This window comes from Gasterosteus aculeatus, chromosome 21 (genome assembly GCF_964276395.1).
Source record: "Gasterosteus aculeatus chromosome 21, fGasAcu3.hap1.1, whole genome shotgun sequence".
NCBI classification, from domain to species: domain Eukaryota; kingdom Metazoa; phylum Chordata; class Actinopteri; order Perciformes; family Gasterosteidae; genus Gasterosteus; species Gasterosteus aculeatus.
In genome coordinates this window covers 4263753-4277439 of record NC_135708.1, presented here as the reverse complement: position 1 = coordinate 4277439, position 13687 = coordinate 4263753, and the positions used below count along the sequence as shown (strand labels likewise).

The window sequence follows — 13687 nt, the reverse complement described above, 5'->3', positions numbered from 1 at the left end:
AGCATATTTAAGTTCTGATGTATGAATTTACTCTCTCTGTACTTACAGAACTTTTTTGGAGGCTTTGACCACTGGCAGCAGCCTCAGAAGAGCCTCCTCTGAAGCAGAGTATTTCTTCAGGTCAAACACCTCCAGATCTTCTTCTGATGACAGTAAGATGAAGACCAGAGCTGACCACTGAGCAGGAGACAGTTCTTCTGTGGAGAGACGTCCTGAACTAAGGAACCATTGGATCTCCTTCACTAGAGAAGCATCATTCAGTTCATTCAGACAGTGAAACAGATTGATGCTTTTCTCTGGAGACACATCCTCACTGATCTTCTCCTTGATGTACTGGACTGTCTCCTGATTGGTCTGTGAGCGACTTCCTGTCTGTGTCAGCAGACCTCGTAGGAGACTCTGATTGGTCTCTAGGGAAAGACCCAGGAGGAAGCGGAGGAACAAGTCCAGGTGTCCATTAGGACTCTGTAAGGCCTTGTCCACAGCACTCTGGTAGAGACGCTTTGGTTCAGGTTCGTCTTTAGAGACTTTAGACACCGCCGAGGTTGTTTGTTCTTCTGACAGCAGATTGACACCAGAGCTGAAGAAGGTCAGATGGACATGAAGACCAGCCAGAAACTCCTGAACACTCAGATGGACGAAGCAGAACACGTTGTCCTGGTACAGTCCTCTCTCCTCTCTGAAGATCTGAGTGAATACTCCTGAGTACACTGAGGCTGCTCTGATATCGATGCCACACTCTGTCAGGTCGGATTCATAGAAGATCAGGTTTCCTTTCTGCAGCTGATCAAAGGCCAGTTTTCCCAGAGACTCGATCATCATCCTGCTCTCTGGACTCCACACTGGATCCGTCTCAGCTCCTCCACCGTACTTGACCTTCTTCACTTTGGACTGAACCACCAGGAAGTGGATGTACATCTCAGTCAGGGTCTTGGGCAGCTCTCCTCCCTCTCTGGTCTTCAACACCTCCTCCAGAACTGTAGCAGTGATCCAGCAGAAGACTGGGATGTGGCACATGATGTGGAGGCTTCGTGAGGTCTTGATGTGAGAGATGATCTTGCTGGCCTGCTCCTCATCTCTGAACCTCTTCCTGAAGTACTCCTCCTTCTGGGGGTCAGTGAACCCTCTGACCTCTGTCACCATGCCAACACACTCAGGAGGGATCTGATTGGCTGCTGCAGGTCGTGTGGTTATCCAGAGGCGAGCAGAGGGAAGCAGCTTCCCCCTGATGAGGTTTGTGAGGAGCACATCCACTGAGGAGATCTCTGTGACATCAGTCAGGATCTCATTGTTGTGGAAGTCCAGAGGAAGTCGACACTCATCCAGACCGTCAAAGATGAACACGACCTGAAACTCTTCAAACCTGCAGATTCCTGCTGCTCTGGTTTCACTGAAGAAGTGATGAACAAGTCCCACCAAGCTGAACTTCTTCTCTTTCAGCACATTCAGCTCTCTGAAGGTGAATGGAAATGTGAACTGTATGTCCTGGTGGTCTTTGTCTTCAGCCCAGTCCAGAGTGAACTTCTGTGTTAAGACTGTTTTCCCAATGCCAGCCACTCCCTTAGTCATCACGGTTCTGATTGGTTCCTCTCCTCCAGTTGAGGCTTTGAGGAGGTATTCTTGTCTGATGGTTGTTTCTGGTCTGGCTGGTTTCCTGGATGCTGTTTCAATCTGTCTGACCTCATGTTCTTCATTGACCTCTGCAGTCCCTCCCTCTGTGATGTAGAGCTCTGTGTAGATCTCATTCAGAAGGGTTGGGTTTCCTGCTTTAGCGATCCCCTCAAACACACACTGGAACTTCTTCTTCAGGTTGGATTTGAGTTCACGCTGACAAACTGCAGCAGGAATTCCTGAATGAAGACAACAAAGAAGATCAATGAGTCACAGAATAGATTTCAACATGTCTTTCCTCAGAGAATGACTATGAATATATTCTGTCCATCTCTGGAGACATTAGTGAAGGTCTCATGTATCAGCATGGTAAGTCTGTAGAGAAATCCTCTTACTGCTCTGCAGACGCTCAGCCAGCTCCTCCTGCTTCATTCTCCTCAGGAAGTGCACTGAGATCTTCACAAAGGCCTCTCTGCTCCTCCTCTGCTCTTCATCTAGCACCTCCTCATCCTCTTTCTCTAAGCATTCTGGGTAATCTGAACTCATGAACTTCTGGATCTTCTTCAGCTCGTTCTTCACAAATGTGAGGATGTTCTCCTCCAGCAGCTGGAAAAGAACATTCTATGAATGACACCAACTAGAACATGGAAGCCACCATCAGGTCCATGTTGGACAGGCGGACAATCCACTGGTCTACAAAGAGCAGCGTGGGGATGATGGTGAACTGAGGGATGTTAAAGTAGTTGTACATGTACACACCATGAAGATGGAGTCCAGGTGTGTTTGATGCTGCTGGGCAGACGGACCTGTGGGAACCTCTGAGCTCTCCTGGTCCTCTCTGTGGAGGAACATGAACCATCAGCTCACATGGTGTTTGGACCATCAACACCAATACAACATTAGTTAAAGATATTGGCTTCTGTCATGATTGATCATGATGAAAACCAGATGCTAAAGACTGTCGATGATGACGGACAGTTTATTAGTTGAGTGACAGTTAGTCATCAGTTTCATCTGGTTTTAGTTCTTACTGTGGGTCATAACAACGTCTGCAGATCTCTGCATCTGGTCCAAAGTCCTATGGAACTACTCCAAACCTCTTTAAAACGCCCCCTGACCTCTAGAAGTCTCCTTAGACCTTCTGAAACTAGTCTTTGGACCTTTTCACAGAGTCTACTGACGATACTTTGTCCAAGCCTCTGCATGGAGTCCAGAGACCACGTCAGCTGGTCCACAGAGCACTGAGTTTATTCTAATCACATGTTCAGTCCCAGTCATCTGTCTCCAGAAACCTGCAGCTGTCTCCAGATGTGACCTTTGCTGATCCTGATGTGGAGGAACCAGCTCACATTGTGTTTACATCGGAGGATGTTTACAGTTATTGATTCACACTTAAACACACACAGACCAGTTAGATGATGGGTGTCTAACTCAAGGCCCGAAGGCCAAATCTGGTCTGCGGGGGTCCAGTGCAGCCCGCTGGATGACTTTACTATTGTGAGAATTACAGAAAGACACAAATAGCTTTTCTATAAAAGTAGCTGCTATTCCTAATCAGTCCACTGGGGGTCGCACTCTGTGAGTGAGCGCATGTGTTAGACCAGGGGGACCAGGGGCCTCATTTATAAAAGCTTGCGTAGGATTTGCTCCAGAAGTGGCGTACGGATGAAACGTAGGACGTGCGTACGCACAGAAATATTCAGACTTATTAAACGTCCTACGCAGTTTTCCCTTAATAAATCACAATCACTTCTAAATGCAGCGCAGCTTTTGCGGCTTCATGTCAAGCCCATAGTTGCCCATATATAGTCTGTGGAACGCCCACAAATGAATATTCATCGATTGGGAAATCATGACAAACACTGAGAGGAAAACGAAGAAACGTAACTTCACTCAGTGTGATGTGGAAATGATCATTGGGAGGTGGGAAGGAGAAGTAAGATGCTCTTTGGAGGACACAGTGTGGACATCACTGATGCCAACAAGGCACCTGAGGGGCAAAAGGTTGCAGAGCAACGCTGCAGCTTCACGACCTCGGACCCAAATAAAGAAAAACTGGTCTGACATCAAAGTGGAAGCAAAAAAGCGTTTAGCCATCGCCAAGGTGTGTCTGCCCGGGTGGGAAAGGGACACCGGAGCTGTCCCCTCCTGATGAGAGACTGGCGGCAGTGATTGGGGATCGGGGACAGGGTCTGGGCCAACATCGGCGTCAGGGGGTCGAGGCACGTTTGGAAGCTGAGCCACATCATGTAGCACAGCACACGCAGCACGATGTTTCACACCTTTTCAGGAGTAAACAACAACCTCCCTCCAGTGCAGTCGAGGCAGCATCATCTGCCCTTAAACAGGCCGATGGTGCGCTGCACTACAGCGCCAATCCTTCCATGTGCCACGTCTTCTAAGAGCGCAAGATCAGCCATCAGCGTCATCACGCATTGTGACGGCATCATGGCGTTTTATTACCGTCCATCTGATTGCATCTGACAAGCAACAGCTGTGTTTAGAGGATGAATTTAATAACATGCCGATATTATTGCAGAACATATTACCACCTTTGTTATATAACCAGATGTGACCTCTGCTGATCCTGATGTGGAGGAACTAGCTCACATTGTGTTTACATCTGAGGATGTTTACAGTTAATGATTCACACTTAAACACACACAGACCAGTTAGATGAAGATAATGAGTTCTGTCATGATGGATCGTCATGGAAACAACACGTTAAACACTGAACAAACATTTATGTAATTCATGACTGAGGATCAGAACAGTTCTTCATCTGTTTAAGAACTTACTCTGGGTCATAAGAACGGCGTCCATCTTTGAAGTTAATCGGACGACCAATAGACCGATCACTCTTCATGGACAAACATCTGGGTTCAGGAGACTTTCCTCTCTGCTGATGTGAACTGAAAGAAACACTGAGATTACATCATCACATCATCATCTAATCATGAAGCATCAGCTCACATGGTGTCCGTCCTCACAGAGACCAAAACAAGGTAAAGGTCCATGACGTGAGGTCTGGATGTGGACCACATGACTCCCTGTAGTGGTTTAGGTCTACTGGTCCTGCTGGTCCCACTGAGAATCAACAGCTCAGTCTTTCAGCTCACTGTTTTCTTCACCAGTCAGTTTGGTTTAGTCCCAACAGGTCTCACCAAGTCCTCCATGGAGCTCTCCCTCCCTCACTGGACACTGCTGAAGGGCCCTGGAGCAAGAAACCCAGAACCTCCACCAGAGAGTCTGGTAGAAACACCTCATCATCAGCCTGAGACCCTCACCTTGCATCTACAGAGGGACCAACATCTTTGAAGAGTAGAGGATGACTCATAGACCGTTTACTCTTCATGGACACACAGCTGGGTCCAGGTCCAGGTCCTGGTCTCTGATGGGTCCTGGTCACACATGTAGAAGCAGAGTCAGTGAGTCAGAGACGTTGGGACATGGAGACGAGTGGAGGACAGTTGGAGATGGTCCTCTCACCTCTGAGCTTTGGTCTGGCTGTCATGTTCCCCACACAGAGGGGCTTCAGAGGGAGGGACTCCGTCCTCTGGGTCCTCAGCCTGATTCATAGCAGAGTCCACACCTTCACACCTTCACACCAACCTGCTGGCAGAGCTCACACATTATTATCTTCATCAGGACAAACACACAGAGCTCATTCACCTCAACACTAAAACTCTCATGGGACACTTTGTGTTGTTGTCTTGAGACAACGTGTCAAGAGACGTCATTTTAAATTCTCATCCTATAAATGTCGTGTTTCTTTTAAGCGCTTTCCTTTGGCAGGAGGCAGCGGTCCATCAGGACGTTATTTATGTTAAATCACTATATAGGCCACTAAAACTCACCATGCAGAATGACAACATGAGATATGTATAGTTTTATAATATCAATATTATAAGTAAGTATAGGTGGAAGGGAACCAAAAGTGTGGTGCAAAGATCAGTCCTGTAAAACCAAACAAAAGGTTGTTTATACTCAAACCATACAACATATTTTATATTAGTAAGATTTATATTATAGACCTTGTGTATATACAAGGGACGTCCGACTTTTAGCGGAGTCTAAATTATCTTCCGTATTTCCGAGTCCGAAATAAATCGAACTTCTAGGGAGATAAAATACGTTCCGGGTGGTATTTATTACGTAGTTATCGTGATTAGTAACGATTGAAAAGTTCTTCTCTCTTTATTGAACCAGTATTGGCAATTTCTCAACGAGGAGAGACGCTGCAGAATCGGCGGCGGCTTTGCGCATGCGCGCGTTGACTTCAGCCTGCACGTGACGTGTGTCTCCTCTGACTGCAGCTGGACTGCTGCGAGCCGCCAGCTTCCTGCTTCAGTGACGTCACGCCACGTCAGACACCACAGAAGTCTCCAATAAAACCAGATAAGGTCGCTGGTCGCTTTTGACCAGAAGTCGCCAAGAGGGTTTATAAAGTCAATGTACCAAACAACGAAGGAGCCTGCGCATGCGCACATCTCAAGCCATAATGTCGACTTTCTTTTTTTTTGTGGCGGAAATGGACTTCCATAAAAATCACCGTAACTAGCAGAAAGAAACCTGTCAGCGGACCTGACAAGCGCCGCTTCAAGCCTTTGCGCATTAACTCTGCGCAGACATGATCCCCTTGAGTATCGCGACGTGCTAGTTTAGCCGCTACAACAACAACTAGCCAGTAACCGCAGATTCCATTTCAACAATAAAGATACAAACTTCTCAGTAGTAAATGAATTCACGTTTCAACTGCTCTATGCGGTGTTTACTCAGGTCGGTGATGTTTTAACGTGTGTAGTGGAATAAATAAAACATATTCCGGTGGTGGCTGTGTGGCAACGAACAACACTCTGAACGGCGGCCGCCATTTTGTTATGCGCACACGCCGTCTGCGCATACATCCCGCTTCCCACGTGATCCCGTTTTTCCTTAAGCAGGAAAAGTAGAAGGCAAAAATGCCACCTAAGAAAAAGATGAAACCTCTCGCTGACCAGAAGACTATTGCATCTGTATGTTCTGCTCCATGTGCCTCTGCACCCTCCCTGACTTTGATCCGCCTCCCGACAGTTCTGCTTAGTATTAAAATATAAACACGCACACTTAAGCCTAGTTTATGCTTCTGCGTTTCAGTTTGTTGTCTGTTCAAGTTTAGACTTCTGGAGAAAGACAAACTTTCTTTTACCTTTTTAAACTCTGTTAAAATGCTCATCCTATAAATGTAGTGTTTTACAAGATGAATGTTATCACTCTTCTTCCAGCAGGTGGAGCTGTGCTGTTTCTCCTCTTCAGAGTCCAGAAGTCAGTAAAACACAGACCAGTAAGGTGACCTGTAGCTGTCCTGATGGAAACACTGTGGTTACCATGGTAACATGGGGAAGCTTTCTCCTGATGGGATGCTTCACTTCACCATGTGATCAGTTAGTAAAAGGTCGACTACAACCTGCTGATCAATGAGAGAAAAACTGAAGACTAAAGAAAACAAACACAGTCAAACACTAAAAAGTGACTAAATGTGTTTAAAGCAGATGAAGAAATGAACATGAAGCTTTGTGGACTTAAAGGACTGAAGCAGCAGGTGAGACAAACAGAGCGTCTCTCAGGTGTGTTTCAGGAACAAAGGCCCAGGTGAGCTCTGTGGTCCCTGCTGGGTCCTAGTGCCCCTCCGTCTGCTACCTTCCCCTCCTCATCAGTAACAGTCCTCACAGACCCCAGATCAGACTGAGCTCCTCTTCTTCATCACAACGTCATCATTCAGACTAACAGCAGCTTCTCTCTGCTTGCTCACACAGGCGCCATCTTGTTTCCCAGCTTTAAACAATCACACCTTCACGACCATCAATGATGTCATTCAACCAATCACAGCTGCACTTACTGAGCTCGTAGACATGAACTTCCTCAGTGAGCAGCTCTCTTCTGTCCTCAGCAGGTCCGTGTAGAAAAGGAGCTCCGTGCTTCACTTCAGCTTCCATCAGACGGAGTGAAGTGACGCAGCTTGCTGTCCTTCATCAGAGAGGGTGTGTCCTCACGTCACCATCAAAGTATGCAGTCTGACTGGTTGACTGAGTCTCAGTCTGAGCTGTTAACAGGGTCAAAGGTCCTCGTGAACAGAATCCTCCTCACGGCTCAACAAGAGTCTTTCAGGATCAAAACCAGCATCTGTGGAACGATCCTTCCACCTTGTAAAGAGTTGCTATGACAACAGACTGGATGCTGTTGTTGGACCAGATGGTTCAGAGGACCCGTGCACGCCCCTCTTTGTCACCTGGTCTTCTTCTACATGTAGACTAGTAGGGAACACGTGATGAAGCAGAAACCTTTGTAACAAACGTAGTGAAGAGTTTATATTGAATAAAAACATCCACTAAGACAACAGAGTCTGAGCTGAGAGTGTTTTTATTCTTCACTCCACTTTGGTGATCAGGTTGAACCTGTTGGGGCGGAACAACTTCCCCACGTATCAGTCTGAAGCCGCCTGCCAAATCACAAAGGACATGTCGTTACATGCAGTGTTCTACTTCCTCATCACATGGCACCTTGAACCCTCTGGCTCATATACCTGCTGTGCAAAGGATTGTGGGTAAGAACAGCCAGTAAAGCAGCCTGCTTGCACACAGTAATTTGTGACTGAATGTAGAACACAAACTGTAATTCCTCCAGCTTCTGTCATTGATCATCATGAAAACCAGATGCTGAAGACTGTCGATGGACAGTTTATTAGTTGAGTGACAGTTAGTCATCAGTTTCATCTGTTTTTACTTCTTACTGTGGGTCAGAAAAACAACGTCTGCAGACCTCTGCATCGAAAATACAAATTCTAATGAAAGTACTGCAAAGCTCTTCAGACGGTCCTCTGACCTGTAGAAGTCTCCTTAGATCTTCTTCTGGTTTCTGATGGATCCTGGTCACACACGTAGAAGCAGAGTCAGCGAGTCAGAGACGTTGGGACATGGAGACGAGTGGAGGACAGTTGGAGATGGTCCTCTCACCTCTGAGCTTTGGTCTGGCTGTCATGTTCCCCACACAGAGGGGCTTCAGAGGGAGGGACTCCGTCCTCTGGGTCCTCAGCCGGATTCATAGCAGAGTCCACACCATTACACCTTCATTACATCACATGTCAATTAGCTGACGCTTTTATGCAAAGCGACTTACAATAAGTGCATTTCAACCATAAGGATACAAACCCAGAAGAACAAGAAACAACAAAAACAATAATACCAATACACAATGTGACTTGTATGTAGTGATGGCAAAGTGAAGCTTTCCAGCCAATCGTACCGTAAAAAGGTTCATTCATTCAATGCATCTCAAACTCTATGATGACGTCTGCTGTTGAAAACTTGTAGTGCAAATGTATCGAACAGCCCACCAGTATATTTTGGCCCAATCTCTGATTATGAAAAGTTGAACCAATAAATCATCTAATAAACACATGGATTCCTATATGAATAAAACTATTGTTTTCAGGTTTGACTTGTGTCCTTGTTTGTGTATTTCAATTCTCTGTACATTAACAAGAAGTGGAACACACACTTATCTATGTCTTTCTGCATCTTTGTGCATGTATGTTTGTGATCATACTAGCAGAAGAATTAATAGAAGATAGATTATATATAGTATAGAGTTATATGTAGGTAATATAATTTAAAACACCAGCAAGTGCTTCCTACTGCATGTGCAGTTCAGTCACAGGGACTTCTGTGAATTGTTTGAATGTGGGAAGTGATCACAGAGGAAAGGTCAGAGGGGCAGTGATTGTGCTGACAGGTTTCTTATGACAGGATATTGATTATTGATTTTTATTGAGAAACACAATTTCTCCACAGTATTGGGGTTGAGTCGGTTTCTTAGATACTGTTTCCCCAGCTTTTGAAAAAAGGCGCTCATGCGGCACGAGGAGGCAGGAATACTCAAAAGATCACGTGCTAATACAAATAGATGTGGGTACACATGTTTGTGTTTGATTCAATATTTTAGCGGTTCTTCACTCCGATGAATGTTTGATTCAGCCAAATATCGGGTGGTCTCCACAATAAAAATAAACATCCATAATTACACAATACAAATGACAGACTTTGTCTGCCTATTACAAACCTTGTTAGAGGAAATCAAATTAAAGTGCTGCCACATCTCGGAGCGACCTCTCTCTGCCACAGGTCTTTGCTACTACTACTACAACTACTAGTTGTACTACTACTACTACTACAACACTGACTTTGACTGTATCAAACCGACAAGCCCGAACCCTGTTTCCAGCCCATTGAATCAAATCGAAGCGGTCACGTGACGCAGGAACGAAGCTTCGGACGTCACTGATCACGTGATCAGCAGCGAACAAATCGAGCACCGACACGTTTGCTTCGCCTGCACTGGTTCATATTTCGACACAAGCTTCACAGCAGGAGGGTCGGAGGTAACAACACTAGTACAGGGCTCATCCTTACTTCTCACTGCTCCACCACGTGAAGCAACCCTGGTGGTGGGACGGCCAGTGAGGATTTGTGGACCATCAACAGTCATCATCCTTGTGCTTAATGTTGACCTGCTAGTGATGTGGGAACATTCATTTTCATTTCATTCCCGTCTTCTCCTGGCCCAGAGTCACAGAGCTCTCACAGCAGCCAGACAGCAGTGGGCTTCAGGACGGATCCAGCGTCCGTCCACCACATCCGCCCTGGAGTCCACTCGCCCTTCTCTATAGGCCTTCTAGTGTGGAAGCAAACGTCACCCGTCGCAGCCCGAGTACTGGTCCAGTTCTGCAGTCCGTGTAACCCCCCTGCAGCTGTCGCTTAGAGACAGTGCAGAATATACACAATAAAGGGGAATATTCCATGAGGGACTCAGACTGGTAAATAGTTCAATCGTCTGACAAGAAACGTCCACCCGAATTACGCTTAACACGACAGGTTTATTTAGAACACAATTAGACGACCAACACTGCAACAAATGGCCGATTCCACACATCAAAAGTGTCCAAGCAGCTAATATGTAATAATAATATATAATACAAAAAACTTAAAGATCTGTCTCAGAAGTTCAATTGGAAAAAAAATATCTAAAAGGGGTTTTGTCCTAAAATGTCCACCCCTGTTTTCTTACGACTGCTTTGACACAAAAATGTCAAATAACACAGTTAGTGAAACCTGACACTCAAGGAGCAAAACACAAGCCCAGACCTGCACAACTATAAGCACATTCTCAGACTCACACTATTTGCAAAATACTACACAGTGTTTCCGTGTGTCCCGTATCCCTCAACACACTTTTCTACATTAGACACAGACATTTTAGATTATGTCACTTAATTGCCTTTTTTAGACACTGCCTTAAAAAACGCCACAAATGTGAACACACTGATCAAACTCGGGCGTCAGGTGGGCTTAATGGTAAACATACTTTAGGATATTAGAAACAAATTGACGGTCCGGTTCATGAAATGAATAAAATGCATATAGTGTACACCAGAATACAGCCATGATTCTGAAACTGTGTAATCAATAAAGTAATGACAATATTGTAAAACCACTGTAATTCTGCAACTGTAATAGAATAATACCAATGCAGTTATGATTGTATTTGATTTAATGTAATCAACTGGAATGCATGCATGTAATACTTGCACAACAACTGATATTGACTAAGGGTCATTCAAAATCTGAGTTACATTGAACTCACCAGTGATAATCAAAAGTTATTTTCATGGTCTTAGTTGGGGGTTTGCTGTCTTGTCTTGATTTAAGAGTTAGGTAAAGCGCACAGCAGGATGTGCCAAGCAGGCAGACACGAGTCTGACAGGATGGGGAGTCAGTTTCTGTCCTGGCTGAGGAATGTAAGGTCTGCGGGTCAACTAGAAGATTTACCAGCCAAAGGGGGGTTAGAGACACACCAACACTGTTCAACATACACACTCTGTTTACGATGTTTACGTTAAGTCAGGAGTCTGGACATTGGATGTGACCGGATCTTAGATGCGGGAGGTGGAAGGTCCTCCTCTACGCCAGTTTAGGGCCAATAGAAATCTTTCCTTCTCTGTCTTTCAAGGGTTATAAAACATGATGTTCTTGCTGATGTTAGTTAGTTGTTCTTCCGGCCTGTGTGCTGCCTGAACTGCTCCTGCCTTTGCAAACGCAGCGCTGATACTTGACCTGTGATCTGACAAATAAATTTCCCAGAACCAGAGAAGTCGTTTCGTCTGAATTTTTGATAACCCCGACCAGGCTCCAAATCTTGAACACGTATTCTTACACCAGAAGACTCCCAGAGGTGTGGACACTAACATTCACACCTTTAAGCATTGTTATAAATACCTGTAGGAACCATTGTTCTGGAGTTCACTGGTGGAGGCGACAGACGGGCACTAGGGATGGTCAAAGGACTGACCTGGGGCCTGTTGGTTGCTGAGACCAGCGGCTCCTCAGCTGAGATGTTCTTTTTACCACAACGCCATCTCCTTTATTAAATACATTTGATTTAACCTTTTAAACAGCGATGACCTCTGTCCGTCCGGCGTTTCTTCATTTTTGAACACAACAACACTCAGACTGGTAAATAGTTCAATCGTCTGACGAGAAACGTCCACCCGAATTACGCTTAACACGACAGGTTTATTTAGAACACAATCAGACGACCAATACTGCAACAAATGGTCGATTCCACACATCAAAAGTGTCCAAGCAGCTTGTAGGGGCCATTATGTGTTGTTGTTGGCAAAGTATATTTTGTTTGTTACACTGTATTTATATTGACACTTTGGACACTAGGTGGCGGTGATTAGGTGCACCTGGGTGTACATAAGGGACGTAGGTGACAGGAAGCGAGGGACAGGTAGGGGAGCACCAGACAGTTCTCACCAGACCACGAAGACAGACCACCATCAATAGGAGCACGTTCAACCGGTATGTTCATCTGTTTATACAATTGCCTGCAATAAATTACAGTCTAACAAACAAAATATACTTTGCCAACAACAACACATAATGGCCCCTAATATAAAAAACTCAAAGATCTCAGTCTCAGAAGTTCAATTGGGAAAAAATATCTAAAAGAAGTATTGTCCTAAAATGTCCACCCCTGTTTTCTTACGACTGCTTGGACGAAACCTGACACTCAAGGAGCAAAACACAAGCCCAGACCTGCACAACTATAAGCACATTCTCAGACTCACACTATTTGCAAAATACTACACAGTGTTTCCGTGTGTCCCGTATCCCTCAACACACTTTTCTACATTAGACACAGACATTTTAGATTATGTCACTTAATTGCCTTTTTTAGACACTGCCTTAAAAAATGCCACAAATGTGAACACACTGATCAAACTCGGGCGACATTGAGAGGCTGGACAGAGAGTTCAGCTCAACCTCAGCCGATAAACTGTTCAACATCAGTAATACGGACATTTCGCCAAGAGCACAGGTGAGAATCACTTTTCTCTACTGTCTACAGTACAGTAAAATGCAGCCTATAGGCACTACATCAGTATTGTTTGTACCCATTCACTGCAGTCCATCATTGAAACAATGCCTAGAAGTCTGGCCTGTGACATTTGACATTTTGATTGTTCAACACAGGACTGAGGCCCGACAACGTCATGGAGGAAGGGGCCGGATATTCTCAGACGAACATGAGACAGAGATCATAAACATGGTTTTAGCCAATGACAAACATCCACAATGATGAAGCGCTTTTCAGTAATGTCAACCAGGTCTCCACATCAACACTGAATCCTTAAGAAACATCATGTACAGATGAAACAATTGTACAAAGTGCCATTTGAAAGAAATTCAGAGAGTGAAAAACCTGCGTGGTGAAGATGTTGAGGTCAGTACAGAAATGTACACTTTGTGTGGGTTTTTCACCGAGTGCGTTCAATGTGGATACAGTACAGTTACAGATGGTTTTTGTTCAAACTAACTACTACAGCAGCGATTCCCAAAGTGTGGGCCGCAGCCCACCAGGGGGCCGCGAAGGTACTGCAGGTGGGCCGCGAGAGGTCATTTACAATAAATAAATTGTTTTTAATTTTCAATTTTTAAAAGTTTGAAATTAATATAAAAATATTTATGATGCGGCA

General features: G+C 45.1%; 1 protein-coding gene and 1 long non-coding RNA gene across 3 annotated transcripts in view; one reads left to right on the top strand and one right to left on the bottom strand.

Annotated features, from left to right (window-relative positions):
- The window catches only part of LOC144390270 (protein NLRC3-like), a 199399-nt gene extending 193992 nt beyond the window's left edge, over nt 1-5407 (bottom strand). The window contains exons 1-6 of one of the 2 annotated variants that reach the window (XR_013454329.1): nt 5101-5401; nt 4899-5012; nt 4410-4523; nt 2371-2449; nt 2007-2217; nt 47-1850 (exon numbers count right to left, since the gene is read on the bottom strand). Coding sequence is in view for 1 of the 2 variants with exons in the window: in XM_078096745.1 (XP_077952871.1) it covers nt 47-1850; nt 2007-2217; nt 2371-2449; nt 4410-4523; nt 4899-5012; nt 5101-5189 (2411 nt within the window). In the remaining variant the exon portion in view is untranslated. Of the gene's footprint in view, nt 1-46; nt 1851-2006; nt 2218-2370; nt 2450-4409; nt 4524-4898; nt 5013-5100 lie in introns of both variants that reach the window. The other variant, XM_078096745.1, reaches the window with a different exon arrangement.
- LOC144390403 (uncharacterized) overlaps nt 1-13687 on the top strand; it is a 111098-nt gene that overhangs the window by 13081 nt on the left and 84330 nt on the right. The gene's annotated exons all lie outside the window — the stretch shown is intronic.